Source organism: Neopsephotus bourkii, unplaced genomic scaffold (assembly GCF_033783945.1).
Source record: "Neopsephotus bourkii isolate Nb327-2 ecotype Australia unplaced genomic scaffold, CSIRO-AGI_Nbou_v1 NB_962, whole genome shotgun sequence".
NCBI classification, from domain to species: domain Eukaryota; kingdom Metazoa; phylum Chordata; class Aves; order Psittaciformes; family Psittacidae; genus Neopsephotus; species Neopsephotus bourkii.
Genome location: NW_026901456.1, coordinates 4472628 through 4500617, shown reverse-complemented (window position 1 = coordinate 4500617; position 27990 = coordinate 4472628). Strand labels below are relative to the sequence as shown.

The window sequence follows — 27990 nt, the reverse complement described above, 5'->3', positions numbered from 1 at the left end:
GGCCAATAGCAGAACTTAAAATTACACTGCAGAATGTATACTTCCGTCTTGGCTGCTGCCCATATGAATCTCAGAAGCAATAAAGAACAGAAGCATCTTCTGTTTACTTCATTCTCTTTGCAACATCCAAGTACGCATACTCAATTTCTTGATCAGCAGGACAAGTGTTTGTAAATTCATCTCTTGCGTATGCATTGTTCAAGTATCTTGAAATCCCTGTCATTTCAGGTGGAAAATCAAAATTTCTATATTTTTTTGCAACAACCTTTTATTAAAAGAAAAAAGAAAAATATAATTACATACATGATCTGAAAAAAAAACCCAAATCTCCTCTTAGTTTTAATTTTCAATGTGCAAGTCTGTTGTTATATGCAACACAAGGGTAAAGAAATGAAGAAAGCTAGCTCACAGGCTAACTCACTTACAGGATTTATTTGGTATAAATACTCTGCTAGAGCTATGCAGAGCTATGTGGACCAGTAGACCACACCTGGAAGAGACACAGCTTAAAAGAGAAAAGGAGCTAGCATAAACCAGAATTAACAGATCAATCTTATAGTAACAAACTGCCCCACACTTGGATACTTTCACTGAAAGGAAAAACTTGAATTGAAATATTAAATTTCAAATGGCTAGGGGAAACAACTATCGGCTGATACCTAAACCCTCCCTGCTGGCCAGCAAGGGATGGTGTGATGTTCATCCTCCATCATCCTTCAGGCATTCACCTGGCATAACGTCAGTCTCCCCATATTGGCCCTGCTGACCCTGCTACTTCTGAGCTTTGCTGTGCCTGTAGTCACAAAGGACACTTTCTAAAGGGACCTAGTTTGTTTGAAAGCCAATGAATTTCCAGTGCAGCCATTTCTCTGCCAGAGCTTGGTTGGCTCCAGAGTAGCCCAGTGACACACATCTTGGTCACTAGGACTGTTAGATAAGTGTAGATGTTCCACAGCCCTGCAAGAGGAAGCTGGGAACCTTGGCTGGAAGGCAATGGGTGATTGTTACCTTGCTGATGTTATTGATACTAGTGATGATATTCAGCCAAGCAAGAGTTTTGAATTAAAAGTAGGAGAGACAGGATTGAATTTCAGTTTCTGTTGGCTTCTTGAATTGGCATGGACAAAATAATTTAACCTTATTGGTCCATGCTCATAAGCATTTTGCCTATGAAATGTAAATGAAAACACTTCTCTACAGCACTCATTTCATACTTACGAGAGGCTTAGTGAGTGCAGTCACAGCCCAGATATGAAACCAGACATTCTAGCACCAGAGTCATCAAACTGAGGATCTGCCTCACTGCGCTGTAACAAAATGGCCTTATGCACTAGCATACCGTGTCCCAACACAACCACTGTGTGGCCTCAGAACATATAAAAGGATTCCTCTGCATTTTAGAAAAGGACTTGAGCTTCTGTGCCACTCTTCTCTTTAGGAAGCTAAAAAACAAATGCAAACCTTAATTATATGGAGCTTTGGTAGGAGGTTGCAATCTGCTAAGGTGAGATCATCTCCATCCAGGAATTTCCGACTGGAAACAGTGATCTCCTCAGTGCTGTAAGCATCGATTTCATCAGGCAAGGGGCTATTTAAATAGTTGTCCAGCTTCCTCAGGGCTTTAAGCAAAGATTTTTCCAAATCTAGGTTAAGACAATAAAAAGGTTATTCAAGCCTGTACCAAGATCTCTCTGACACCAAACAGAAAGGCAACTCCTGTATCCTGTCTCCTGGCACCAGCCCAGCTCACAGACATCTGGCCATGCCAACTCCTGCAATTCCCTTATCCTAAGCTTAAAACTTAATGCTGGGATAAGAGCCCTAAGTAGCTAAATGGGGTTCTGAGAAAAAACGGAATGGGGCTGTGCTACCAGAAATGGCTCCTCAGACACCTCTGTGGGGCATGCTTTTGCAGAGTGACCTGGCAGAGTGGCTCTGCCTTCACCCTGACTTCTCACCTTGCGAGCCATGGAGCAAGTGCCTGCCCACAGGCAGGGCAGCGAGGCTGGGAGCGATGACAGCAAGTGTACTAGAATTGTACAGCTCTGATTTCTCCCAGTAGCTACTAGGTCTGACTAGCAGACTGCAGCACTTACTTTCATTAGCATCTTTTCTTGGGTTCTTTATGAATGCAGAGAATTTTGCAAACACATCGTTTCCTGCAGAGTTAGACTCAGGGTGGTTCGGTGCAAGCTTGGGATACCTGGGGAGTTGAACAAGAAAAGTTATATGACTAACCTTTATTTTCATCTCCATTAATTGACATAGATTATTTTTACACTGCAGTGTCACAATATACACAGGACTCTCAAAGGGAGCCATCCTGAACTGAAGATCACTTGGCAAACGATTTTAAACATACCTAAGCCATGTGAATGACCACCTTTCCCTGAGGGAGATGGGAAACAACTGTTATTACTGCAAACACTACCCAAACAGAACAGTGGCTCTCCTAGGCCTCCTCCAGGCTCCTGGCATGAGGAAAAGCAGAGGGAAAACCCCTACTCACACTAGCTGCTGCTCCTCCCAGCCTCCTTGCCTGGACAGCTCAAGTGTCAGCAAGCTCAGAGCAGCCAGCCCAGTAGCTGTTGTTGCTAGAGGCAGAGAGGAAAGGGAAAGAGCAACTGCTTGCCTGGTTTAAGTCAGGATTAGATGCTTGAGAAGGGGTCACTGAGGAGACAGCTTCCCCTGTCAGGTACATGGACAGGATGCTGCTGATGGTGGGACAGCAGGGTTTGGGGCAAGGTGGAAAGAGCTGCTGGGGTGCGGAAGCACAAGTCTGCACATGCAGTTCTAGCACATGCATAATGAATGAAGGCTTGACCCAGCAAAACCAAGCGGTGTGGTCACTGAACCCCCACTGAGGACCATGAGGGACTGAAAGCAAGAGAAGCGGACAGGAATACAGTACCGGGGTGGAGACAGCTTTTCTTCCAAGAACTCCTCAATCTTGTTGACATCAGTTTTCACTTCACCATCAAATGTCATGAAGGGAGGGTTTGTTCCCGGGGCGAGGTTCTGCAGGTCAGCAGGCTTTCTGATGGGAGGAAAGAGAAGGGGTTAATCAATGCAGGAACCACATTTGCAATTTCTACATTTAATTGCAACAAACTGTTTCACCTTTAAAACAACAGGCTGCTCTGCATCCTTCTCACAAAATAAACCTTAGCCCAGCTGCCTCACACCAGTGGTGTGAGAATTCGTTAGCCCGTACCTGAACGTGCTCTGAAATGCTTAAAAAACACCTCAAAACTTCTGTGTCATGTTAGAGACCTACTGCAAAACAGATTAAAACCTCAGCTGCTTCAAAGGAGCTAGTCCACCTTATACTAGTGAATCCTAAAGAGGAATCAGGCATCCAGACTGTTAACACAATGCCATGCCACGGTGTCATTTCAAATCTATCAGAAGAGAGTCATCCTTTAAAATCACCATTTTGGAAGAGCTGTTCTGAAAAGAGAACTCTGGTTACAACCTCACCTTTTCAAATCCACGGTTGTGACATTGAATATGACACCTTTTAGCCACAGAATCATAAAGAGACGCTGAGAGAATGGGCAATTTCCAATGCTTTCCCCATCACTGCCAGCCTGTAAGTAAAAAAGAAAAGGTACACATACATCTGTGATAATAGCAAATTCTGATAGCAGATGCAGAAGGAAAGCAGAAAACTCAGGTCTGCTTTGAGTACATATAGCATGTTACCCATCTCTACCAAGACACATTTTCATGCAAATTTTCTGTATATCCTTCTCCAGACATGCACAGAGATATGACGAAGAATCCTGTCATCTTGGAGCTGTAGTTTTTCATTACAATGCATAATGAATGTAAGTTAGAAAACAAAACTGAAATTACAGCAGTCTTTCCAAAGGAAATAATCTCCACCTCATTTGTCCATGTGAACATAAATCTACCTAAGTCACTGCATGATTAAAACCAGTTGAGTCGTTTTATGATCACAGGAAACAAACAGAGACTTACCAACATAAATTGAGATGTAATGGCCAAAGCACTTGAGGGAATGAACAGAATAAATCAAACAATTATGAGTTTCAAAGTAAACAACTACGGGAGCCCCAGAGAGAAGGGAAGTTCAGTGCTGAACCCATCTGTCTGTGCTTTGCTGAACTGAGAACTAATGAAGCACAAGTGCCATGTCCCCCTGTGTAATCCCTCCTTGTTACAGTCCCAAGGGTCTCACTTTTAAGTGTGAAGTGTGGCTGTACCCAAGCCATGTAACCTCTTTTTCTGTGTGCCCCTCTTTCCTTTTGATTAAACATATCATTGGGTGTCAGTATAAAGCACTAAAGGTATAACTCACTATACATGTGGTCACAGAAGTGTTGCTCTCACGCACTTTATATTGCATTTTGTTAAGAGGCTTTGTTAAAATAAGGCAGTCTTGCATAGTTGCTATTAGTTGAGTTAGGCTTCACACAACATTGCTGGAAAAGATCAGAGGTCTAATTTTTAAGCCCTTCATACGATTCTCCTAAAGCACAGTTTCAAAACTTAGATTAAAAGCAAGTGCACAGAAGTAAAAAACCAGGTGTATCATTTACTCAGTTAATAGGTTAGTCCATTAAGTTTTGCAGACCTTATAACCAAATGACACACATTAATGAAACCAGTTCTGCTTGCTGTTTCACCTTCCTCAACGCTATCAAATGAATCTCAACTATAGTAAAAAGCTCTCCATAAACAAACATTGCCGTTGGATTGCTTTACAGTGCTCACCTTCACAAAGAGCTCTATGTCTGGAAATGAGCACCTGGTCTGGAGCAGGCAAGTTTCTGCCATGGAGCTTGAGGGACGTATGAGAAAGGATGCTCCTGCAGCTTGATAAACCTTCTTATTCTCTCTATCAACCTGAATGATCCTCCTCTGATAACTCTCTGTTGCTTTCTGCCTCTGGTACTGCCACAGCCACTGGCTTTCTTGTTAGTGAAAACCATAATAACTTATTGTCATAAGCACTGCCAGGGGATGAAGACTTTTAGAAATGCGAAAACAGCTGGACTTCTGTGTTAGAAAACTCTTGTTTTGTAGGTGGCAAAAATGAAAGCTGGTCAAAGCTACTATTGTATTTTTCCTCCTACTCAGAGCACTGCTTTGCAGTGCTGTACAGCTTACAGCAACAAGATAGGAAACAACTGTGCATTTCATAAAAATGAGACTAGAAATGCTGCTAGCATGTGCTTAAAATAGAGCTAAATACATAACACCACCATTTTGTCTCACCCTGCCTCTTATGCCAGGTTTTACCTACTCCCCCAAGGAAAAAGGAGGGTGATGGGTATTACTGTGCCCCCTTGATGCTAGCAATGTGCACCCCCACCCTCCACCAGGCTGCAGAGGGCAGAAGCAGCAGCCAGAGGACATCGTTTAGCATGTGCCATGCCTAGAGGAGTCAGGCAAGCACATCTGGCTCCCTCTAACTTTTACTGTTGGAGTTAAGGAAACATGGGTTTTGCTTCATTTTGTCCCCCACCACCTTGGTGACATTACACTTCAGAGCAGCCCCAGCCTGCTCTTCTGGGGAAATGTCCATAGGTAGAGTCAGGGATCGAGGTCAGGGCAGGTGTCTTACCATGAGTAACACAGGCATGAAGCAGGCACTGAGTCCCAGTTTGTCCTTAGCTGGAAGGACACACAGGCAACCAGGAAGCTGGGGGATGACAGTCCTGGAGATGGTACAGAAGCAACCTCCTGTCTTGTTTCTAAGCGCAAACTTTTTAACGTCCATGCCTACTTGGGAGGAGAATTTGCTGCAGCACTACTTTCTATTTTGCACTGGATAAAATAGCAAACAGCAAATCTCTCAGCCTTTACCTTCATGGCTTTAGCCTGCCAGCAGCCTGCTAGCAACCTAGCAATAAAAGAAAAGAGGACTTGAATAAAACAAGGGATTAAGCATTACTGATTACAGCAATGCTCTGCCAACTGTAATGACTGAGGTGATCAGCTGTTTATTTGGTACTTTTTGATGACTTCTATGGGCTAGTTCTGATGGTGTTAAACACACTGACGAAAGCCAAAAGGCATCTGACCTTCACATCCTGTGCTGCCTCCTCTCCCATGCTGCTTACAAGGAACGTTAATAGCATACTGCTCTCTTAGCTGTGTTCTGTGCAAAGCAGGCATTACAGTCTCTAGTGAAGTGCTGCAGTGTTTGCCCAGCTTTCTTGTCACCAGTGGTTATGGAAAGCACTTGGCTTTTACAGCAGAAAATAAATTCACAGAGATTAGGATGTTTCCTCACTTCTGATGTGGCCATGATCCTTCTCTCAGGCTAAGAAGAAAACCTGAGAAGTTTCCTTGTGCAATCCGTGGTGCACTTTATTGATTTAAATCCATTCTAAAAGCCCACACTATCCAGGCAGTGTAGTACACCCCAATGTCTTAGATGGGGCCGTGTGCTCTAGGATTGCTGTGCCTGAACTGAGAAGAACAGTCATCGATTTGGGAGTTCCTCAGTGAAACTTAGCTGCTGAGGTGCTACGGTAAAGGAGGCAGCAGCCATTCAAGTAGAGACAACTGAGAAGCTGGTGAACCACATCAGGCTTTAGGAAGCTGAAAGCCATTTAGTCCTCAGGGGCTTGAGCTCTGGGTGTGAGGTGAAGGGATGACAAATCTCCAGGTTTGCCACGCCAGGGCTAGTGGTGGGCACCTCCAGGTTTCTTTCAGTTCTGCAGAACTGAAGGCAGATAACAGTAGCCCACACAACAGCACAAGCAGTGATTAAACCTTTCCCTACTGTAACAGTGACCAGCAGTCAGAAGTGACTGCAAGACCTTAAACACCAAATCTGATTCAGACTTTGACGCAGTTAGACTTGGCACCTCAAAGATGCTACAGCTTCCTGTAACCTTTGCTGAAAGCCCAGAACGTGGATATTTTGGCGTACTGTGGAACACAGAATGAATACAACTAGCTAAATGCCTTCAGATACCTCAGCTTGCATTTTGGCTTACAGGAGACAACTCTGTTCTCCTAACTCAGTTCTCATCTAATCTGGGGGCTACAATTGCTACTGGACATAAAAGCATGAGTGATACATGCCAAAAGCATTTGTTCAAGTTTTCAAACAGAGGGTCTGCCATGATGACACCAGCCACTCAAAAATCATGAGCTGGGACACTGAAATAGCTTTATAGCTGTGTACTGAGCAAGACAACAATACCTGAAATATACCATCATTGTGTGATAATGTACTTTCCAACAAAGCAAGGGTGCCCTTTTTACAGAAGTAAGACTGTGTGCCGGTATCTTACCTAGCAGGACACGATGCATCAGTAAGAGAATCAGAGAAGACCCATATTTAATACCCTCAGGAAGATAGTGCAACGAGAGGCATTGCAGCCTGGGAACAAAACTCCCTGCATTTTTCTCCACACCACTGCACAGGGATGTGCAACTTTGAGCTGTGCCTGGTACACACACAGAATTTAATTACACTTCCTCACTGCTGTGCTTAGTGATGATGGAGGGTGAGATCTTAACTGCGGTCATGTCAGCTGGAGTCCCTTGTTGTTGATTCAATGGAGGATTGTGTTTCCAGACTGGTTATAATCGTAATAAGCAGGCAAATGCTGCTGTAATTGTAGGTAATACTGCATGATGGCCTCCACCTGCAATTGTGACAGTCTCTTAAACATTCAGATCTTGTGGATGAAGTGGGCCAAGTCCCCAGAACACAAAGCTGGTTTTTATGCTCTTCTGCTGCTTAGATGGCAAACCAGCACCTTGAGCAAGTGGCATTTATGTTTTAATTGTGATTGGTCAGGAGGTCAGTGTGCTTTTTCTAGTAATACTGGGATTTAATGAGTTCATTAATCAAACAATTAAGATATCCCTTGCTGCAGAGGAGAAAAATGTCAGGCCGTGCACAGAAGCTTTAATTCAGAGCCATCAGAGCCTTAGGCAGTGACTGTGGCAGTATCGACTTCTGACAGCTCTCTGTAATGATGTGCCGTTACTTAACAGGATTATTAGCATGCACTCCCTGTTTTCATTTGCTTTTCACTGTTCCACTCTCTTCAGTCTATTTTTCTGTTGTTGTTCGAGGTCTTCCTCAAAGATGCTGGGAAAAGGAGAAGCTATCCACACCCTTCTTCCCACTACTGCTTAAGCTCCCAAGAGTAGAAGCACCACCATGCCTTAGGCTAATTTCACTAGGCAGAAAGACCTTAGGCACAAGATATCAAAGAGGGTCCTAAAAGCACTACATTCAGTTTCTGGAGCTGCAGCTCTGCTTTTCTAGGTTGCCTTGAAGAGGCCACTTGCTTCCACATCCTCATCCACACCAAGAGGATAATTATAGTGAATTCTCTCAGGAGTCACACACTGTATGTCATTCTTAAGCCAGTAGTTGGGGCTCTCCCTGAGCTGGAGTGGCTGTGCCCCTGGAGCTGTTGTAAGAATTTGTTTTGTAACTGTTTCTGTCCAAACATCTCAAGAACCAGGTCTTTGAAGGTTCTTCTATTGACCTCAAACATTCTGCGCCTTTAAAATCGTGATGAGTGGAATTTGTTTTTCCTGGACTTTTTCTTTCCTTTTGAAGGTTAAGCATGGAAGAAACAGTTCAGAAGGAGCAGAGCAGACATTTTTATTTGTTTTCATATAATTATATAATCCTTTTGAAGCTACAATAAAAAGGAGAACAAGGATCATATCTTTTTCTTTTTCCCAAAAGCTGAACTGAATTCCATTTTCTTCCTTCAACACGAGGGAGCTAAGTTACCTTCTTTTCCATATTTATGCTGGCTAAGAGGCAGGTTTACCCAGCAAGTGGAGCAGAACTGCTGCTACTGGGAAACAACGTTCCATCCAGCTGTGACCAGTACCATGAATCTGCCCCTGCCTATTCTGCTGAGCTTGCTGTTTCAGGCTGAACTGGGACTTGCCTCTTAAGTTTTCTTATTCAATCCTCAGCTATGAAGCAGTTTGTGCGTGCTCTTCCTTCTTATACCACACCAACAACTCCCCTCTCCTTTTTCACAGCGCATTTGATCTTCTGTCAAAGAACAGAACCACAGCACCAGCTGAAAACTACTGCCTGAAAAACTACAGGGAGTTTGCAAGCTTGGGCCTCCTGTGGGAAGCAACTTTAAGGCTGGGTGCAGCTTTCAAGACCAACAGTTATTTTGCTTTAATTCCTTCTAGAGACTCATTTGTTCAGCACTGGCATGGATTAACTGAACCCACTGCATTCCTAGCCCCAACTCTTGCCATAAACTAAGCCCTGCAATGTCAGCCAACAGCAGTAGGTGCTCTGAGTAGCTACCACTGGCTCTGCGCATGTAGCAGCAATGCAAGAAAGGCCCCCGTTGTAAACAGCTCTACTTCCTGCCCTTCTGCATCACTGGGACCAGCCATTGAACTTGACCATACAATAGCCAAGGAAACAGGAGAGGGGAGCTCCCAGTGCCTCCTTTTTCCTCCTCATCCCTGAGAAGCAACCCCACTGCCCTCTGGTTTACCACAAAGTGCCCAAGCCATTTTGTTAAGAACATTTTTTTAAGATCACAGGCAGACAGAAAGTCACCTGTTTTCTAGCCATAACCATGTTCTGTGAGTGTGCTGTGACAGATATATCGTTTCAATTAAAACAAAGCAACAGCACCTGCTGCTTGAGGATACAAAGTGCATTTTACATACTTGATGCCTGCTACAGTATTCATGCAGATTCCCACAGTATCACAACACTGAAAAAACCAAACCTAAAATTGGCAATATTACTTCTGTTATGAATGTGATAAAAATATAGTTACAAGTCATTTTGCTTCACTGAAGGCAACTCAAATACACTTAGTAAGGTACGATATTCTGTGCTAGGCACAGGAGCACCACAGGCATGTCATTTCGTTTAGATCACATTCAAAGCAAAGCTTTTTTGTGAGGGTGAGACAGATTACCTGGAATTTTCTCTAAGCACTGTGTTTATTTTGTGGCTGCAGCTAAGACACGAACACCCGAACACTGGATTTTAGAGAATTCGTTTGATGCCACCTACTGGGCTTGAAATGGAAATCTTGATTTGTGCTCCCGAAGCGATGAGCAGCAGCAGCCCCAGACATTAGTACGTCTCATCATGAGAAGCTCTGCTCAGAGCCACCTCTGCAGCAAGAACCCTTGCTTTTCGCTAATGGCACTTTTAAGAATACTTAAGATGCTGAAATTGTAATTCCAGGCTAAGTTCTTAGATACAGCATCTGCAATTTAAAATACATTATAATGGACAAAGAAAACTTTTGCAACTTATTATTCCAATACTTTTGAACAGCCATGTAGCTCTGCCTATCCGATAATACCCAACACTTAAAACAGATCTTTCCAGCTGCTGTTTAATTTCTCAGCCAAACAGAAGAAATAGTCATATGTAAATGTGGCTGGTAGTTGTGATTCCTGTGCATAAACTGTATTTTTTGTACTCCCCAGGGCAGACTCTTGCTGTGTTTGACATCCGTAGTAGAGAAGTTCAATGAGAAACCTGTGTTAAACAGCAGTTGGATGCTCCTTCAGGTAAAATAATTTCCCATTTCCCCTTCCTTTTCTCTTTTAAGAGCAAAATAAGCACCTTGATATTGAGAGTGTGCCATAAGGATTTTCATTTTTAAAACAAATGTATCTTATTTTATATTTAGAAATACTAATAACATCTATCTTTTATCTTGAACGGTATTACAGGGTTTAGAGAACACCAAACATACTTAAAGGATTACAACTTTTAACACACAAGTTCATAGCACACTTTTTGTCCTAAACCCGGGTTAAGGAGGCAACAGAAACATAACAAGCATTCTGCTGAAAATGGCTTCTTTCTCTTTTTAAGGTGCTAAGAGACAAAAGCATGCAGGGGAAGGAAGGAGCAAGTGTACTAAAATGTTTTCCCTAAAGAGTGAAGAGTTGGTTTGTCTTAAATCACCCTCTCCTACGATGTCACTTGTAAGACCCCTTTTTCCTGCTAAAGCTGGAAGTCTGCCCTGCTGACTCAAATGCAACTAGGGACAAACCCTGAGCACTCTCCTTCCAATGCAAACAGCTTCTAGTAATTGAGTAGCTAAGTCTTCGATCGGAAGAGTGTTCACGTTGAACTCCACTCCTGTAGGAAGCATGGCCCTTTCCCACTCAAGCAGGAATGACCCCCTTTACCCATCACCCCCTACATAAAAACCAAGTTAGGACTGCAAAGACTATCACAGCTGCAGCCTTCAGCTACATCGCAGTTCTCACTCTGTACACCCCTCCTCAAGCATGTGTTTGGATGGTTCATGAGACAGCCTCAGTAGTGAGATCATTCAGTGCAAGGCTGAAACGATCCCCAGGACCGTTCATCCAAGCTAAATCATGCCAACATGTTGCAATAGATCTTACAGGGCATGCAAAATTTGTAATCTGGATGGTCAGCTGAAAAATGGACCCTGGGGTCTCTGGATGTCTTCCACTTTCTCCCACCTCTCATGGAAGTCACAATCAGCCAATGCATTTAGGTGTGCCTGTAATTTTTAAACAAGCATGTTAGCTCACCAACTGCAAATGGATGGACAGATTCTTTAAGTTTTGTATCTGCTAAATATCCTTTTGAATGACAGCATGAAGTGCAGCTAGTTATCCACTCAAGGGGATTTGATTTTGGCTTTAGAATAAAGCAGACTCATCATAAATCCTGTGCACCGAGTAGCAGAAGGGAAATGACAAAGTAGAGCACTAGCTGACTTTACTCCTCAGTAATCCAATCTGCAAATTGAAGTGCTTTGGGAAGAGGACGTGTTAAGAAAGGGTGGGTACCAGATTAGCACACTGCACAAAACCTGAAGACGGCTGCAGGCACAACTGCAGGAAGGAAACCTGGGGGAGGAGCCAGCAACTCAATTAGTGTGCACTTGGCTTGACCACAACCTGCTACTATACTGGAGGTAAGAGCCTGGTTTTGTTACAGAAACACAAACCCTCTCCATCCAGGTCAATGGATGCTGTGTGCCCCATGGACCGGCAGCAGTGCAGAGTCCCACTGCACAGAACAGAATGGGATTAATCAAGAAGCACATGTCTTCTAGAGCACCAGCGTAGCTGGAAGTGTTTCAAATCACTGGGCATGATGGCTTTCCTGTTCTCTTCCTCCACCTCACAAAAAATGGAAATGCACAATGGTCCAGGAGGGAACCTTGGAGGTCCTGTCTGGCATTTCAGCAAAACATAAGGACAAGTTTCAGCCAGAGAGATGCTGGGGAACTATCTAATGATAACAACCAGACCTGCAGATGGAGCCTGCAACCCAGAAGGAACAGCAGGAGCACTTCCAGTGCTTTTTGGAACACAGTGAATACACAGCAAACTGATAACCCTTGAGTATAAGATACCAGAAAAATGGCTAGTGATAAAAAGTGGTAACTTTCAGACAAGTCCAAGTCACTGAGTTCATGGACCAGACATCAGGAGGCTGCTCTGGGTGGTGAAACCCATCAGCAGTTGTCTGGACCCATCAGATGTTAATAGCCAACCACAAAACAGGCTACAAAGATGAGATCTTAGGAGTCCTGCTTTAAAATGCTGTCAGCTTGTGGAGGTCCAGGACACCAAGCAGCTGCTAAACTGATGCAAATACAAAACTATGGAAAAGGTGTGGCTGGGATTCTCAGACAGAAGGATTTCTTAGCCCTGCTTTCCTTTTTTAACTCATGAATACAGTGAAATGTAGACCATTATAGAAGCATCTAGGCACTAAAAAATAAGTACGGTACAAATATGTATAAGTACAGTGAAAATATTAACTGAAAGAGTGCTCCTAACTTAAAAAACAAACAGAACATTTATATAGAGACCATTAGTGGGAATGCCAAAGGATTTTTGGAAATCTTTTTACAAAACACTGTCGAGATTAGACAAAGCTAGGCCAAAAAGAGATGTCAAGGGAAAGAGAATGAAAGGAAACACATACAGGTGCAAGGCAGTAAAAGGAATTAACTTTTCACCTGCACATCTTCAACTGACCACAGAACACCATTAAGTTGTCTTTTGCATGACCACGATTATAAGTAGTAAGCTGAAGGCCGAGTCTGCCTACAAACAGGATGATAATTTAGGCAATTTAGGGTTCTTCTGGCATGGACAGTGAGTTCAGGCTTAGCCCCCATGTGCAGAAATAATGAAACTCTTGCTACCTCATATTTTAACATTTGAAGCTTGGGCAAGATTTATGTCTCCTGGCCTGGCCACCTATTAGCATTTCATAACATCTTCCAACAATTTCATGATTAAGGCTTTTCTCACTCTGTTAGGTTTCTGAAATTACACTATACTTTCTTCCATGCAGTGCTTGCATTAACTTACTATGATTATTTTGTTTTATTAGGTTTCATAATTCAAATGTTCAGTACGGCTCTTTGCTAAAAATGGTTCTTCAAATGGTCTTCGTCCTCAGTTCACGCTGAGGGATTAACAGTGTGTTGGAGTTTCTTTATGGGATGTTTCCCTCGACCCTGTTTTTATGTAGTGAGCAGTGGTCACAGCTTAAAGGGGTTATAGACATCTGGCAATTCCAGTCTTCTTTAGATGACAGAAAGGTAAAGAATTCTGAAGCTGTAATTTCCTCTGGTTTCAGGTCTCTCTCTCCCCTACATGCCAGCAGCCATTTCAGAGCAGAAAAAGCCTCCTTTATTCTAACTTTAGCTGCATTATGTACTTACGGTCTGCTGGGTAATTATTGCTGAAATTAACTTAATTACTTAGTAAGCAATTAAATGTTTTTGATGCATAGGAAGAAATTTTCCTTCATTAAGGAGTAACTTTGTAGCAATAAACTTTTTACCTTTGTCCAGTTACTTTATAAATAATGAGAAACAAAAGGCTCAAACTCACTCCTGTTACTTAGATGAAATCTGTTTACTTTTGATTTTATAGCAGTCTGCCCACTACTTCTGCTGAACAGTAGGTCTGCCTGCACCCTGCCCTTCCAGTTCTGATAAAAATTATAAATAAAGGAATCATTAAATGATAACACTGTAAAGTGAATAAAACACAAGAGACTATGGGTGAAAATTAAGATGTGCAATATCTTGTAATATATTTGTAGAAGCTGTGGTTCACAGAACCACAGAATGGTTTGTGTTGGAAGGGACCTTAAAACTCATCCGTTTCCAACCCCCTGCCATGGGCATGGACACCTTCCACAAGACCAAGTTGCTCAAAGCCCCCCTGTTCAGCCTGGCTTTGAACACTGCCAGGGATGGGGCAGCCACAGCTTCTCTGGGCAACCTGTGCCAGAGCCTCATCGCCCTCACAGTGAAGATTTTTTCCTAATATCTAATCTAAATCTACCCTCTTTCAGTTTAAACATTCCCCCTTGTCTTGTGACTACACACCCTTCTAAAAAGTCCCTCTCCAGATTTCTTGTAGCCCACTTTAGGCACTGGAAGCTGCTCTAAGGTCTCCCTGGAACCTTCTTTTCTCCAGGCTGAACAACCCCAACTCTCTCAGCCTGTTTACATAGCAGAGGTGTTCCAGCCCTCTCAGCATCTTTGTGGCCTCCTCTGGACTTGCTCGAGCAGGTCCATGTTCCTCTTGTGTTGGATGCCCCAGAGCCGAATGCAGTACTGCAGGTGGGGTCTCAAGAGAGCAGATAGGGAGAAATCACCTCCCTTACCCTGCTGGCCATGCAAGTTTTACTAATATTCACTCTTATTTGCACTAAAGAGATTGAAGATTAAACTTATGTATGTATGCAGTCTTACAGAAAAGTAAAGTAAACCAATTCTGTGATGTTATGCACACTGCTGTTACTGGCCTTAGGCCGGGCCCTTCACGTGGCCACCGGTATTCTCATCTACAGCTGTGGCTCTCTACAGGGCAACTAAAGGCAGTCAGTAGAGGTACTTAAAAAAATGGCTAAAGCCAAAAGAAATCACCAAGGAACAATGCAAATTACAGGTTTGTTTTCTCAGATATCTTTCAGCTGCCTGTACCAGGTCTACACATAAAGCCACTCTGGTAGCTACAGTATTTAGCATAACCTGGCACAGTGCTGAGCCTGGTTTTAGAGCAAAATGACTGGTGCCTCTCATGATGGGAAGGCATCTAATTAAACATAGAAGATGCTTGCATATAGCTTACCTGCCATCCACAGAACAGTAAATAATGTGGCAATCAGGCAAAAGCTATCAGCAACCAGGAATCCACTGCTTTGTGAGCTCAACAATCATTTGCTTAAATTATTTGAGTGATAAGGCCTGGCCAAGCAGAGCTTTCTGAAGGAGGCTCCTTGCACGAGCAGATCCTCTCCTGCTGTGGGGAGGGGAAACTGGATGCTCCTGTTGCAACTCCAGCATTTGGGGGGCATCAGAAAGAGGTTCTCCTGGGGCTGCTTAAGCTTTGATGGGGTAATCTTTGTCTCATGCTCCTGCCAATCAAGGGTGCCCACCTGTGCAGTGGCCTGTGGTGCTTCCCATTCAGCTAGCAACCAAGGGAGGGGGCCAGCAAGCCCTGGTAGAAAGCTGGGCAAAATTCAGCACTTTCCCAGGTTTCCATCTCTGGTTGTAGTGCAGCACTCATGCACAGTCTTTCCTTGGCCAGATATTAAAAGCTTAAGGCAAAGTAAACATCCTTTCTATGGTTTTTTAGATGTCTATCCCCCACCAACAATACATGAATACAGTAACCCTTTGTGACAGTTTACTTTTTCCCTGAAACAACTTGGAAAATGATTTCAACAAATACTACTTTATCCCACCATTATTATTAATGAGTTATTACTTATCTCTTATTTTACAAGACTTACTTAGATGACAACGAAGAGCAAGCTTCCAGGAACTGTGCACGGCCAGGAGAACAGAAGCAAGGCAAGAAAAATTAAATGTAAAAATAAGCAGGAAAATTAATGTGTGTCTAGCAACCACTGGAAAAAATTCAGCTATAATTTAGTAGGGTATAAATTAGCCTTGCCCAATTTATGGATATCATTCTTCTACAAAAGTAATTGGCACAATGCATGAACTATACTTGTTTTGTGTCTCACTCAAAATAGCATTACTTTCAGTCACCACTACTTGTTTACTTATTTATTACACAATGATAATGAATTATGTGTATTACACACAGTGACCGAGACTTCTCAAAGCAATGTAAAGAATCATTGCCACTCCTCCAATACAGAAGCCAGTTTATTTTAACATGAGAAGTGACAAAATCTCCATTGCTTATTAAAAAAATTAAAAACAATAAAAAAGCCTAATCAAGTGGTGTATTAAGAAGGGAAGGTTTTAAGGAGAGGCAAAGGGGAATGGCTGCACAGGTGCCCAAGTCCCCTTCCCCTGCAATTGAGGAGAGGGAATACATCATCCACTTTAACCACAACAGAAATATGCTAGATAGTAAATAAAAGCACACAGTATTCAAAAAGATCACCACCACCCCCAGTTCTTATTCATTCCTTATGATTCAAGATTATCTTCAAAAACCTGCCAGTATTCTAAGGATACGAAGAGCCTTTTAACTGAACACAGGTGAAAATCTGAGCTGGGAAGCACCGCTCAGTTAGAGGTCACTGCTTTAATCTTATACCAACTAGTTCAAAACCAAATTTTCTTCTGCTGGGAATTCTACCTACAGAGCTTGGGCCGTCTGTGTTTGTTTTAATGGGAACATTACCAGGTCACAAGCACACAAGCAGCAAACCAAATGCTATTAGCTATTTATCCTGTTACAAGAATTATGTTTAAATACCTCAGTGCTATTTCTAATCCGTATTTAATAACATGGCAAGATGCCAGCTGAACATTCTACATGGAGACAAAATTCTTATATCCTTTTTAAAGTCTTACAGGGAATTACTTCAACAAAAGAGCATTATATTCTTGAACACATAGGTCTGGGAAAAAAAGATTAACTGGCATTTCAATGACACATCCTGGTTTATACTTCATCATATAATACTTAACCTGTGACACACAGACATGCTGTTTCAATCTAAATGCAAAAACTATATATCTGTGATTTGTGTTGTAAACAAATAAGAAATACCCAAATAAATAAACTATTTAATGCAGCTTCAGGGATTTGGTCACTGAAGGCTTGAGAAAATAATTTGCCAATGGCATTCCAAAGTCTAATGTTTAAATCAAGAGGTGAAAGTGAAAGATTACCCTCCAACAATTTGTGATATTTTGGTCCACATAGAACATAATTCAAATAACCAGGTAAAATATCACATAAAAAACCTGCCAGCTCCAGAGGGAACTGGCAAAGATGTGTCCTGAAAGAAAAGTTGAAAACTGGACATAAGTACCAGCCAAACCCCACTAGCTTGACAGAGAGGGTGGCTGAACTCTATTCCTTCCTTTCCTGGTGCAGATTCAAACTCAGGGCTATTTTTCATCTGGCTCTCCCCACCACCTCATTTCTATTCACAGGCTTTAGGAAAATATAGGCTACATGGTATTGCTAATTAAAATACAGGTTTTAAATAAATACAAACTACATGAACCATACTACAAACCAATCAGCTGTAACACTGATACTCCCCAAAATAAAGACTGTCTGTGGTCCCTGCCCCTGGGGAGCCCCTGGCCCCTGCTGTGCTCCTGGCAAAAAGGAAGCTGATGGGCTTGCTGAGAGGTTGGTAGCATGTTTGTTTCTGCAGGCAGCATAGGTGTCAAAATCTTTAGGTCTTTATGGTATATTTGGATCCCATTTCAAGTTTCATCTGTGACCATTATGGAAAGGAAACTACTCAGGTTCTGTAATAGCTTTTAAAAATAATTTCAAAAATAACTATCAGGTAAATGTCAATGATTCTCCAAGACACAAATTAGCATTTTTCTGAAATCTGAGTAAATGTTTAACTTCTTTGTAACTACCCCATTTGAATAACTTGGAAAAGGGCACACATCTGCAACTCCAGTCCTGCTGTATGTAGCTCACTCTTAACAATTATGTTTCCAGTCTATTTTGAATATTCACATATGTGCTAAAGTTTCAGCATATGAATAGGAAACAAACAAGACCAGAGATGCCACACTGGCATCTCTGCCTGCCCGTGAGGTTTCACCATAACCACCTCTCTGCACATGGCACACCGGGCAGCCAGCCCCAGGCTCCTCGCAGGCAGGAGGCTGTGACAGGCACCCTCTTCCCAGAGAAAGCCTCCATCAGTGGGGTTGGTGGCAGGCTGTACAAGTTACCACTGTTTGCTTTGAAAAGCTAAATATTTTTATGAAGGAATTAAAACACTTTAGTGCTGACAAGGCGGGTATTATTGAAAGCAACTGGAACGGAGTCACTCAACTTGTTCAGGCTTTTATCAGGAAATAATCAGACATCGCAAATGGAAATGCATACAAGTCTTTATCACAGTGTGACATTTTATTATCCGAGCATGAAAATAATCATTTAACCTTCACATGGCATTTACTTACACTCCTTGGGCAGAGTTCAAGGAACATGCAATTTCTTACTTTTTAAAAGAAGCAACAGGAACTTTTTAGGGGAGACACAGAGAATAGGGTCAGTGATGTGTTGGAGTCATTCTCCATCCTTCACCTCCCCTTTTATATAATAGGTATAATATTTCCTTTTACTACCTTACTCCCTTTCCTGCCTCTAAAGATGAGAGATCTGTCTCCTGCTTAAAAGTACACATTCACTGACAATTCAAAGCAGCTTCACCAGAGATCAGCATCCTGAAAAACTGTGGTCATATTAATAATTTCCATTGTCACTCCTGCTTCGCAATATTTAAACTAACTTCTAAAAAACAGTCACAAATACAATTTTGCATGAATCTGCACGAGACCGCAGGAAAGGCCAAAACACAGAGGTCCTAGGATGGCTAAACTTGGCTGCTATACCCATCAAGGTGAAAAGCCCAAAAAGGCAGAATGTTTGTGGAAGTGGAACCATCACAAGGTTGCCTAATCCTTCCTGTGAACAGGACAGCAAAGTGCTGGAGTGAACCCATTTCAAATGGAAGAAGTCATGGAAGAAAAAATTGGGTTAGTATTAAAGATATCTAATAAACAGAAACAGACTTTTTAAAAATCAACAAATAATGGTTTATATTTACTGTTAAGGATGTTAGTAAAACCAAAATCCAGATTCTCAAGTGGACTGGGCATGATCTGTTACAATCTTGCTGGGAAAGAGACACGATAACTTTTCAACTTTTTAATGCCCATCGCATCCTGGTTTCTCAAAGCACATGGGTAACACATCTCTTATTCCACAAAACAGTCACAAAATCCACAGGAATCAGAGGCTGTTGAATGCCATTGAAAACCTATATACTGCTACAATGGGAAGTAATAGCAAATAGGCAATATGCTGCCTAACCATATGATCGCTGAATATTCCTGGCTCCTTGCATTTTATCTTTCTAATGCTGTCTCACTTTGCAGGCAATTATTGTATGTTGATGGTGTCAAAGAGAGAGCAGGGATAACTCTATGTGTCTATGGCTCTGGCATGACAGAGGAACACACACTGATCTTCCACTTATGATCCAGGTAACATCACAATCTCGGTCACCCACATCCAACATCCTAAGTACAGGGTAGCTACTGCTGTCTCCTGCATTTTGGCAGCTGTGCCTAAACCCCTTATGAATGAATCTAGACCTAACACTGACAGGTAATATTTCTCCCCAAAAAGCTCTTAATTTTTATTTAATGAAGACCATTTGTAAAATTTCACCTGAATTTGCTAATAGTTTAATTTTAGTGTAGTAATTTTTAATTAATTGGCTAAATCCCTTTCCTCCACTTTCCCAGAAAATCATTCAGCACACACTTATTATTCATATTCATGAATGCCATAAGTCCTGTAGATTCGTTCATTATCCATCGATACACAAACGGGAATCAAGCCTCAAATTAAACAGCATGAAAACTCCCAGGCACAACTGCATGATAATCATGCAGCAATCATCAATGTTTCTGAAGAAGGCTGCAGCTCTCCAACGGATTTAAGAAATGAAGGTTCACTTCAGACAAACAGGGACCTAAGAGAGAAAGCAGACAAGGAAATCTTCCATCCTTGCCCTGGTCTCTGATGAGCACGGGTAAGATCGGCCTTTTAACAAAGACAAACCTCAAGGAGCGCAGGCAGTATAGTTGAATTTTGGGCAGCAGGCTGATCTCATCAGAAGCTGCTGCTGGATTCAGCCAGCAAGAAATGCAAGCTGTGCCCTACGGCTGAATCAGGAGTCTCCACTGTTTAGCAAACAGCTTAAAATAGCACGTGACTTTAAGCTTGAGCTTAAAGCAAAACACATGGTGAGGTGCTTTACTGAAGCAGTGAGCTCAGAGTAAATAAAGGTGCAAAAAGGTCTAGGAATGCAGCTTTGAAGACATTTACTTTATTTCAGAACTTATTTTGACTAAAACAAGCCTGCAAAGTGCAGAGATCTTCAGTCACACTGACAAGAAATAGATGCTTAAGGCTTGTACAATCCCATGGCATTTGCAGTTTTAGGACTTCCAAAGCATGGACAAAAAGATGACTCCAAGAAGCATGACTAGATTACACACACAGAGAGAACATTACATGCAACTTTGCATTTCCCATCACTTAATGTCTATCTCTTGCTTTGTGTCTTTCTGAAACAGGACTTGGCCTGTCAGTTGTCAGAACTGACACTGGCATAAACAGAGCACACCACTGCTCTGTAACCACCGCTCCGGGAGCAAAGCACCAAAACTATTTTTGCTGTAGCTTTCAAAGCTGCTCTGTAGTCAGCAGTTCCAAGGATCCTTGTTTCTTTGTAGCAGTCTAAGCCTTAAGAAGGTGCCAACCTGAATGGCCAGAAAGCAAGCACGAGAAGTACAAATGAAAAAGACTGTACACTCAAGCAGTTTGCTTAGCTTTTCCAGAAAAAGGTTGGTATCGCAGCCTTTCACACCAAAGTCTACCAAGCACAGTTTAACTGAAGACTGTTGGAAGAGTACTCAGCTCCCAGGAAAACTGCTGCAGGTGCACCCAGCACACACAATAACCTGAAGAGTTATGAAAGGAATTCGTAATGCCAGTTCCTCTTAAGCTGCATTAGGGAACACAAAATTGCCATATTCCATTTCTGAATAGAAAATAAAAACGGTTGAGAAAGGGCAAATACCCATGGGAAAGAAGCCAGCTTCCTGCTTTGTACCACAGTCTTGGGAACAGACCCACAAAATGTCTTTGAACAAACACACCTCTGCTGATTCGGCACTTCTTGTACAGCTGTAAGTAGTCAAAGAATCAAAAGCACCATACAAACAGCTCATTAACCAGCAGCCAGAAAAGAAGGGCCTTGCTGGTTTTACTGGGCAGCCTCATAAGGCTCAGTCCTGAGCAGATTTGGTTTGATTCTGGTTTCAGCACATCTAGCCTAGACAGTGCTCCTGCTCTGCTCCAGGGGAGGGGCTTTCTCCTGAGCGACTTTTCCCTTGTTCTAGGGTAACTGTCATGACTACTCAGTTATAAAAGCACACAGGTCTCTTAGCCAACTGTAAAACAAAATAGCCAAAAGTGGTGGAGGAAAACAACATATTTGAAAAAGTGACAGGATTTTAGCGGCAGCAATGTCATGCTTGAAGAAGGTACACGAAATGGAACTTGAGAAGTATAAAAACAGAGGGTGAGGAGAAAAGAGCAGATGTGATCCTCAAGGAAAATGCAGTGTGGTTTTGACACAAAGTGAAATGCAGCAGCAATGATTGGAATGCAGGCAAACAGAAGCTGTCTGTTTTCTATGCCCAAACCGTATCAAATGGTCCCCTGCACATTTCATGGTAAACTGTATTCAGTGGCATCACACTAAGCTAATGTGCTCACCTTTGGCAAGCTCTGGATAGCTCCCTTTGCTTGGATAAATATTCAATAACTAAACTTTTCCCCAAAACTCTTTTAATCTGTAAACACAGAGGTAGGGTGACTCCGCACATAGAAATCTTTACTTTCCTCTCTCCCAAAGTCATCTAAACATGGGGCTCCCATGGTGAACCTGCACTAAAATAGGACAATAAGCATGTGTGTATTTGCATTTTAATACAGGATTCCATCCCTGGCAGCATTCAAGGCCAGGTTGGACAGAGCCTTGGTTTAGTGCGAGGTACCCCTGCCCATGGCAGTGGGGTTGGAACTATTCTATGACTGACTATTCTATGATTCTACAATTCTACGTCAGCTATTCTCCTTATAAACCATACTCACCTAACTGATTTACAGACTGATTGCACCAGTGAGCAAAAATCAAGATCTTAAGCACAAATACTTACTGTAGATGTTTACGTTAAGCATCATGCACAGCAGAGTCCACTGAATGGACATTACAGGCTTTTTTCCAAGGATCTGAGCTCCTGCTGCCCATGGACTTTTTACCTGTAGCACTCAGAGCCCAAAGTTCAGTTTATACCTTAAATATATATAAACCACAGATCCATAGCATCACAGAAAAGGAGATTCTGTTTTGTGCTCTAATATAAAACACCCATTGCCGTTTAAGTTGGATATGTTAACGAGGCACAGATGCAAGCACTTGTTATTCCTGTCCTATCTCCTGTCTCTACTCCCAGCAAGGCTTTTGATAATTCAGCACAGCTCTAAGTATGTAAAATCAGTCAAGCACATCTCAGGAATGGTGCAAGGAAATTCTGTTTCAGTAAAGTAACCTTGGCCCATGGCAGGAATTAAGTAACTCTTTGAATCAAAATAAATTACTTTGATTTAGAGACCAAGAATATCATGAGGTGGAATATGTTATGAAAGCCTATTCCTTTTCATCAAATAAAATCTATTCCCTGAGGTTCATGGTCAACTTCTACTGTATACTCTTTAACCCAGAAACTAAGCAAGTAATGTTTTGGAAGATGAGCAAAATCTCAGATTTTCAGAGAAGGCCTTGTGCTCAAGCTGGGTTGTTTGGCTGATTGTTTGTGTTCAGCAATACAGATAAATCACTATCCCTAGAAATCTCAGGAATAATGAATTCTGCAGTTGGGACTCTGGTGCTTAGGTTTCCTATCTGTAAGAAAAGTTGAAATCCATCAGTAGGTAACCTTGGAGGTTTTTGGTTGTTTGGGTTGGGTTTTTTTTGGAGGAGTGCGGGAGTTTTTTGGTGAACTGGTTTTGGGGATTCTGTTTGGGGTTTTTGTTGTTGTTGTTTTCAGGTTTAGGGTTTTTTTAATATTATTTTATTTAGAAATAAACTCTTAAGTCCTACATAAAGCTTTAAATTGCTTAAAATTAACCAACTAATTTTAGTGAGAACTCTGTTTCATTCAAATGGTATGATAAATATGACATTTACCGAAGTTTCTTGACAAATAAAGGTCTTTTACCACATAAGGAAAAAGAAAAGCATACCTATACCATTGACCTTAGAAGACCAGCTAGCAAGCTTCAACATCCACAGGGTGTCCTACCCAAGGTCCCAGATAAGCTTGGTTGTATTACCAAAGACTGATTCGAAAGTGTATCTGGATGATATACTTTGCAAACATTTACCTTTGAAACACCAGAAACACACAATGTTGCTATCTAAAGGAAATACATGATAGATACTGTTTCTTGGGAAAATGGAAACCAGGTAAGCACCTAAGTAAAAATCTCAAAGCAATTCTGATACGGCTTTGTCCTTACAACCAGAAGGTCTTATGTAGTTCAGCTTCATTAAATTCAGTCACCCAAACACAGTTGTCTGCTGTCTCCGAGATGCCCTAGTGTAGCCTGCCTGGCATTGAGCTGCTGGTCCAGAAGGACATTATCTACCATAGATGCTACTAACCCTGTTGAGTGCTGGAGTATCTCAAAAGCATGAGGTCTCAACACTGGACCCTGCATGTCTAAGTTCAAACTAAATAGCACTGCATAGCAACACAAATCAGCTTAAAAGCACAACTGCTAGTACCCATGCTTGTGGAGCTAGAAGGAACTTTGCCACCACCACACAGAGGTAGGCACAAGGTACTTGATGTTCACAACATTCAAATACATGTATCCAAAATTAAATGAACCACAGCAGAAAGAAGAAGAGGAAATAAAATGCCAACATAAAATAAACAACAAGCCCTCTAAAAAGAACAAGCTTGATCAACCACAATTAAAACAAGAAACACTACTCATCATACAGTTATCTCTTAAAAAGTTTCTTTCTGATGGTCATGCTTCTGTTTGTTATTCTTAGTACATTATTACCAAGTACTTCAGTGTTAGCCAAATCTAGTGTAATGCTCCCTAGCAGGGGAACTGTGATGATCATTCAATCATTATTACTGTATTATTTTCTTATGAGTTTTATCTTATTGTAGGACTTACTTTTAAAATTCTTCTGTATTTCTATTGCGCTATCAACTCGTGGCACAGCCCTCCTATTTCTAGCACTGTGCATGCAGGCACAGACAACAGGCTGACAATCCCCCCATCTTGACCATTTATGAATAAGCCAAAAATCAACAGGCAGATGAAATGAACAGCAATAAGGCATGGCAAAGAAACAAGAAACAGGACACGCAACAGTCTCAGTATTTTAAACAGCCTAATCACTTCCCTGCTTCTAGCAGTGTTACAGAATGCTACTTTTAAGCAGATGTTTGAAGAAGGTCAGGGAGCTGATGGATAGTGTATTTATAAGGAAACCCCCAACTCGCAGAGGAAGCACAGAAGGTGCTTGTGAGAAAGGCAGCAGAAGGGTGGAAGAAGTCAGCAGCACCTGCAAGGCAGAGGTGGGTGTCAAAATCTCAAAAGCATGTAAGACCTAATAGGCAGACATAGTGATATCATGAAGCGTAAGAGGGGTGACCATGTCCATTAGAAACACACATAGTAAGGGAAGCATTAAAGGCTCAAAACAAATGTTTGCATTCAGTTTGGATCACCTCACTTCCTCAACCCTTGAGTTTTAGCAATGGCTCAGAAAGGAGCACCATGTCTGTGGACCACATGCATCAGATACAAACATTCAATAATCCCAGAGTTCATGGTTTCCCATGTTAGAATCCACTCTACTCTTTTCCCCATCAAAATACATCAACAGCTGTTTAAGCACACAATTATGTATGTTAAAACCTACTTTAACATACATAACAATCTCCTTTTTATACCCCTTTCTTGCTGCCAAGAGAAGAGTGGAAAGATAGCGAGTGTGTCTCAACATGACAGCAAGAACAGCATATTTCCTGACAGCAGGAAAGAGAAGTGCTTCTCATTTCCCAGGAACATTTTGGTGGGTAGGGAGATGCTGTCTTGCAGGTATTTTTTTCTTCCATTAAACTGGAGAAATTTGTGCCAACCCCTAAAAAAATAATCCAATCTCAACTAAACCGACCTCAGCTAAAAAAAAAAAATAATAATCTAGCTCAAGGTGAGGTAAAATATTCAAGCTTTGTAATATTTCTCCCCTGAAATCATTAGAAGAGCAGCTGCACTATTTTGTAGGCATTCTTAAGTTACTAATGCTAAGTCAACAATAAAAAATGCTCCTGCTTTGGTCTTTATTAATTCACAGATATTTAAAAAAACTGTGCTTAATCCTAATATTTGGGGACTACAAAGTCACAACAGCTCTACTTTTGACCACATTGCTACTCCATAAAGCACGCACCCAAGTGCAATAATGCACACGTAGTCCTTCTGACTTTGGCCTCTGCCACTCTCCAGCATTCCCTGATGAATATAAGAGCATACAACAAGAATTTAGCAAGTTACAAACTGGTCCTTGCAAAGGTAACCTAACCTCGCGAAGGCAAATTAACCTCACAAAGGTAAACCCAGATACTTGTGTAGAAGAAGTATGTTTATCATAATTCATTCAAACTCCTACTGCTTGAAGAAAATTGCAGACAGTGTGGCTGTCAACCTCAGTTCATGTTGGAAAATCCCAGTATCACATTTTAAATAGTATTTTCCAGTTTATTCTACCTCAACCCCTTCTCACTGCATTCTGTGGATCTTAAAATCCCTTGAGAACTCATGTCACAACTCACAGCTAACAAATGGATGCTGCTGGGTACATTCCTACTACCTCTGCCCTCAGCCCCAGCCCCATGGTGAGAAGGGCACAAGCAGCATCCCCAAGTCCACAAACACTGAGATCCCTGCATACCTTTTCCATTTCAACCTAGAGAATCCTCAAGTAAACTAGCACAGGACCCACCAGGGAAAACTGGGGGAGACCATCATATCTGTGCTTGAGCAGCCCCACCAGCTCCCAGAGCTGAGGGGAGGGGTAGGGCTTGACCTTCAGTCACCATGCTGCAAGCCCTGTACCATCCTGCCTGCTGGAAGAACGAGGAGCCAGCAGTAAGTTTATTACAGGTGTTAATAATCAAATCATCGTTGCTAGGCTTGACTTCTGCCTGCCAGATTTAAATGCCACTCATCACAGGAGCTGTCCAGGGCTCCTGGAGGAGAGGAAGGTCGTGCACCAGCCCCTTACACCTTACCTTGACGAAGAGAGAGATGTCGTGTTCCTGTTTCTCCTCCTCATCTTCCTCTTCCTCCTCCAGGGCGGCAGGCGAACCTCTCTCGTTCTCCTCGTCCTCCGCCCGGCCGTTAAGGCTCCGACCTGCCGTGTCCCACTCGCCGCCCTCGGGGCCCGGGGACCCGCTCCGCTGCTCCGCCGCTCCCCCTGCCCCCGGGGACTCTCTCCCTTCTTCCGCCACTGCCGGTGCACCGGCTCCCTGCTCCGCCACCGCTGCCTCCACCTCGTCCTCGCCGGCGGGGCCCACCGACGACCGGCGTCTGCCGTCGGCCTCTCCTCCGGCCGGCAACGCCACCTCTGCTTCCCCGCCGCTACTGGGAGCCACCTTGCTCCCCGCCGGGGCCACCGCCTCCTCGGCTGCTACCATGGCTGCCTCCTGCACCGCATCCTCTGGGTCTTTCCCAGCCGGTGCTGTGTCTGCAGGCTCCTCCCGCACCGCTTCTTCGAGATTTGTCCCCACCGGCTCTATCCCCGCAGGCTTCTCGAGGTCTGTCCCCGCCGGAGCTTCCTCCCTCACCTCCTCCTCGGGGTCTGGCCCCGCCGCCTCTTCGGGGTTTGTCTCCCCCGGGTCTTTTGCCATCGTCTCCTCGAAGTCTGTCCCCGACGGGGCTTCTTCTCTCACTGCCTCCTCAGGGTCTGTCCCTACCGGCACTGTCCCCATCTCCTCCTCGAGGTCTGGTGCCACCGGGGCTGCCTCAACCTCGCCGGGCTCCGTCCCCGTTAGGGCCATGGCCGCGTCCTCGGGCTCCGTTCCCACCGAGGCTGCCTTGTCGGGTTCCGTCCCCACCGGGGCTGCCTCTTCGGGTTCCGTCCCTGCCGCGGCTGTCCCCTCGGGCTCCTTACCTTCCGGGGCTGCCTCCTCGGGCTCCGTGTTCACCCGGGACACGGCCGCGCCCTCGGGTTCTGCTCTTGCTGGCGTGGAGACCTCAGGCACGTCTATCCCCGCGGCCGCCTCCAACGGATCCCCTCCCGGCAGATCCTCGCCCCCCGGGATTTTCCCGTCGGGAACTCGTTGCTCAGCCCCTGCCGGAGGCTGCTGCTCTGCGCCTGGCCCGCCTGACATCTCCGCCGCCCCCTCGGGGAATCCGCTCCCCGTCCCGGCGCTGGAGCCCGGGGCCACCTCCGCCTCGGCCGCCTCCTGCCCAGCCATCGCCACCCCGCTAAGCCGCGGCTCCTCGCAGTGGAAGGACCCGTCCGAGGACTCCGCCGTCCCCTCTGTGGACACCCCTGGCTGCGGCTGCCCGGCGGCCGCTTCCTCATCGCCTCTTTCCCGAGGGACATCGCTTCCCTCCGGCGGCAGGCAGCCGGGCCGTCCGGGGCTCTCCGCCATGCCGGCGTCTCCACGGGCCGCTGCCCGAAAGCGCAGCAACACAGGCGCGTCCGCCCGCCGGAACGAACGGGAAGGCGAGGAGCCGGCGCCGGGGATCAGCACCGGGCACCGACGGGGGGGACGGCGGCGCCTGCGCAGGGCCAGCCCCGGGCCCGCTGCGTGGGGGGGGGGAGGAGGGGGGCAGCACAGGTGCGTGCGCTCCTCCTCC

At 43.7% G+C, this 27990-nt stretch overlaps 1 protein-coding gene across 1 annotated transcript; it reads right to left on the bottom strand.

The window, feature by feature from the left end:
* Positions 1-38: 38 nt before the first annotated feature.
* Positions 39-27928, bottom strand: CLIC6 (chloride intracellular channel 6). The gene is made up of 6 exons (XM_061359084.1): positions 26415-27928; positions 3481-3590; positions 2912-3037; positions 2097-2203; positions 1462-1643; positions 39-265 (listed from the first exon to the last, which is right to left on the bottom strand). The coding sequence occupies exons 1-6, from the start codon at positions 27780-27782 to the stop codon at positions 104-106; spliced, it is 2055 nt and encodes a 684-aa protein (XP_061215068.1). The 5' UTR covers positions 27783-27928; the 3' UTR covers positions 39-103.
* Between the last annotated feature and the right edge of the window lie 62 nt (positions 27929-27990).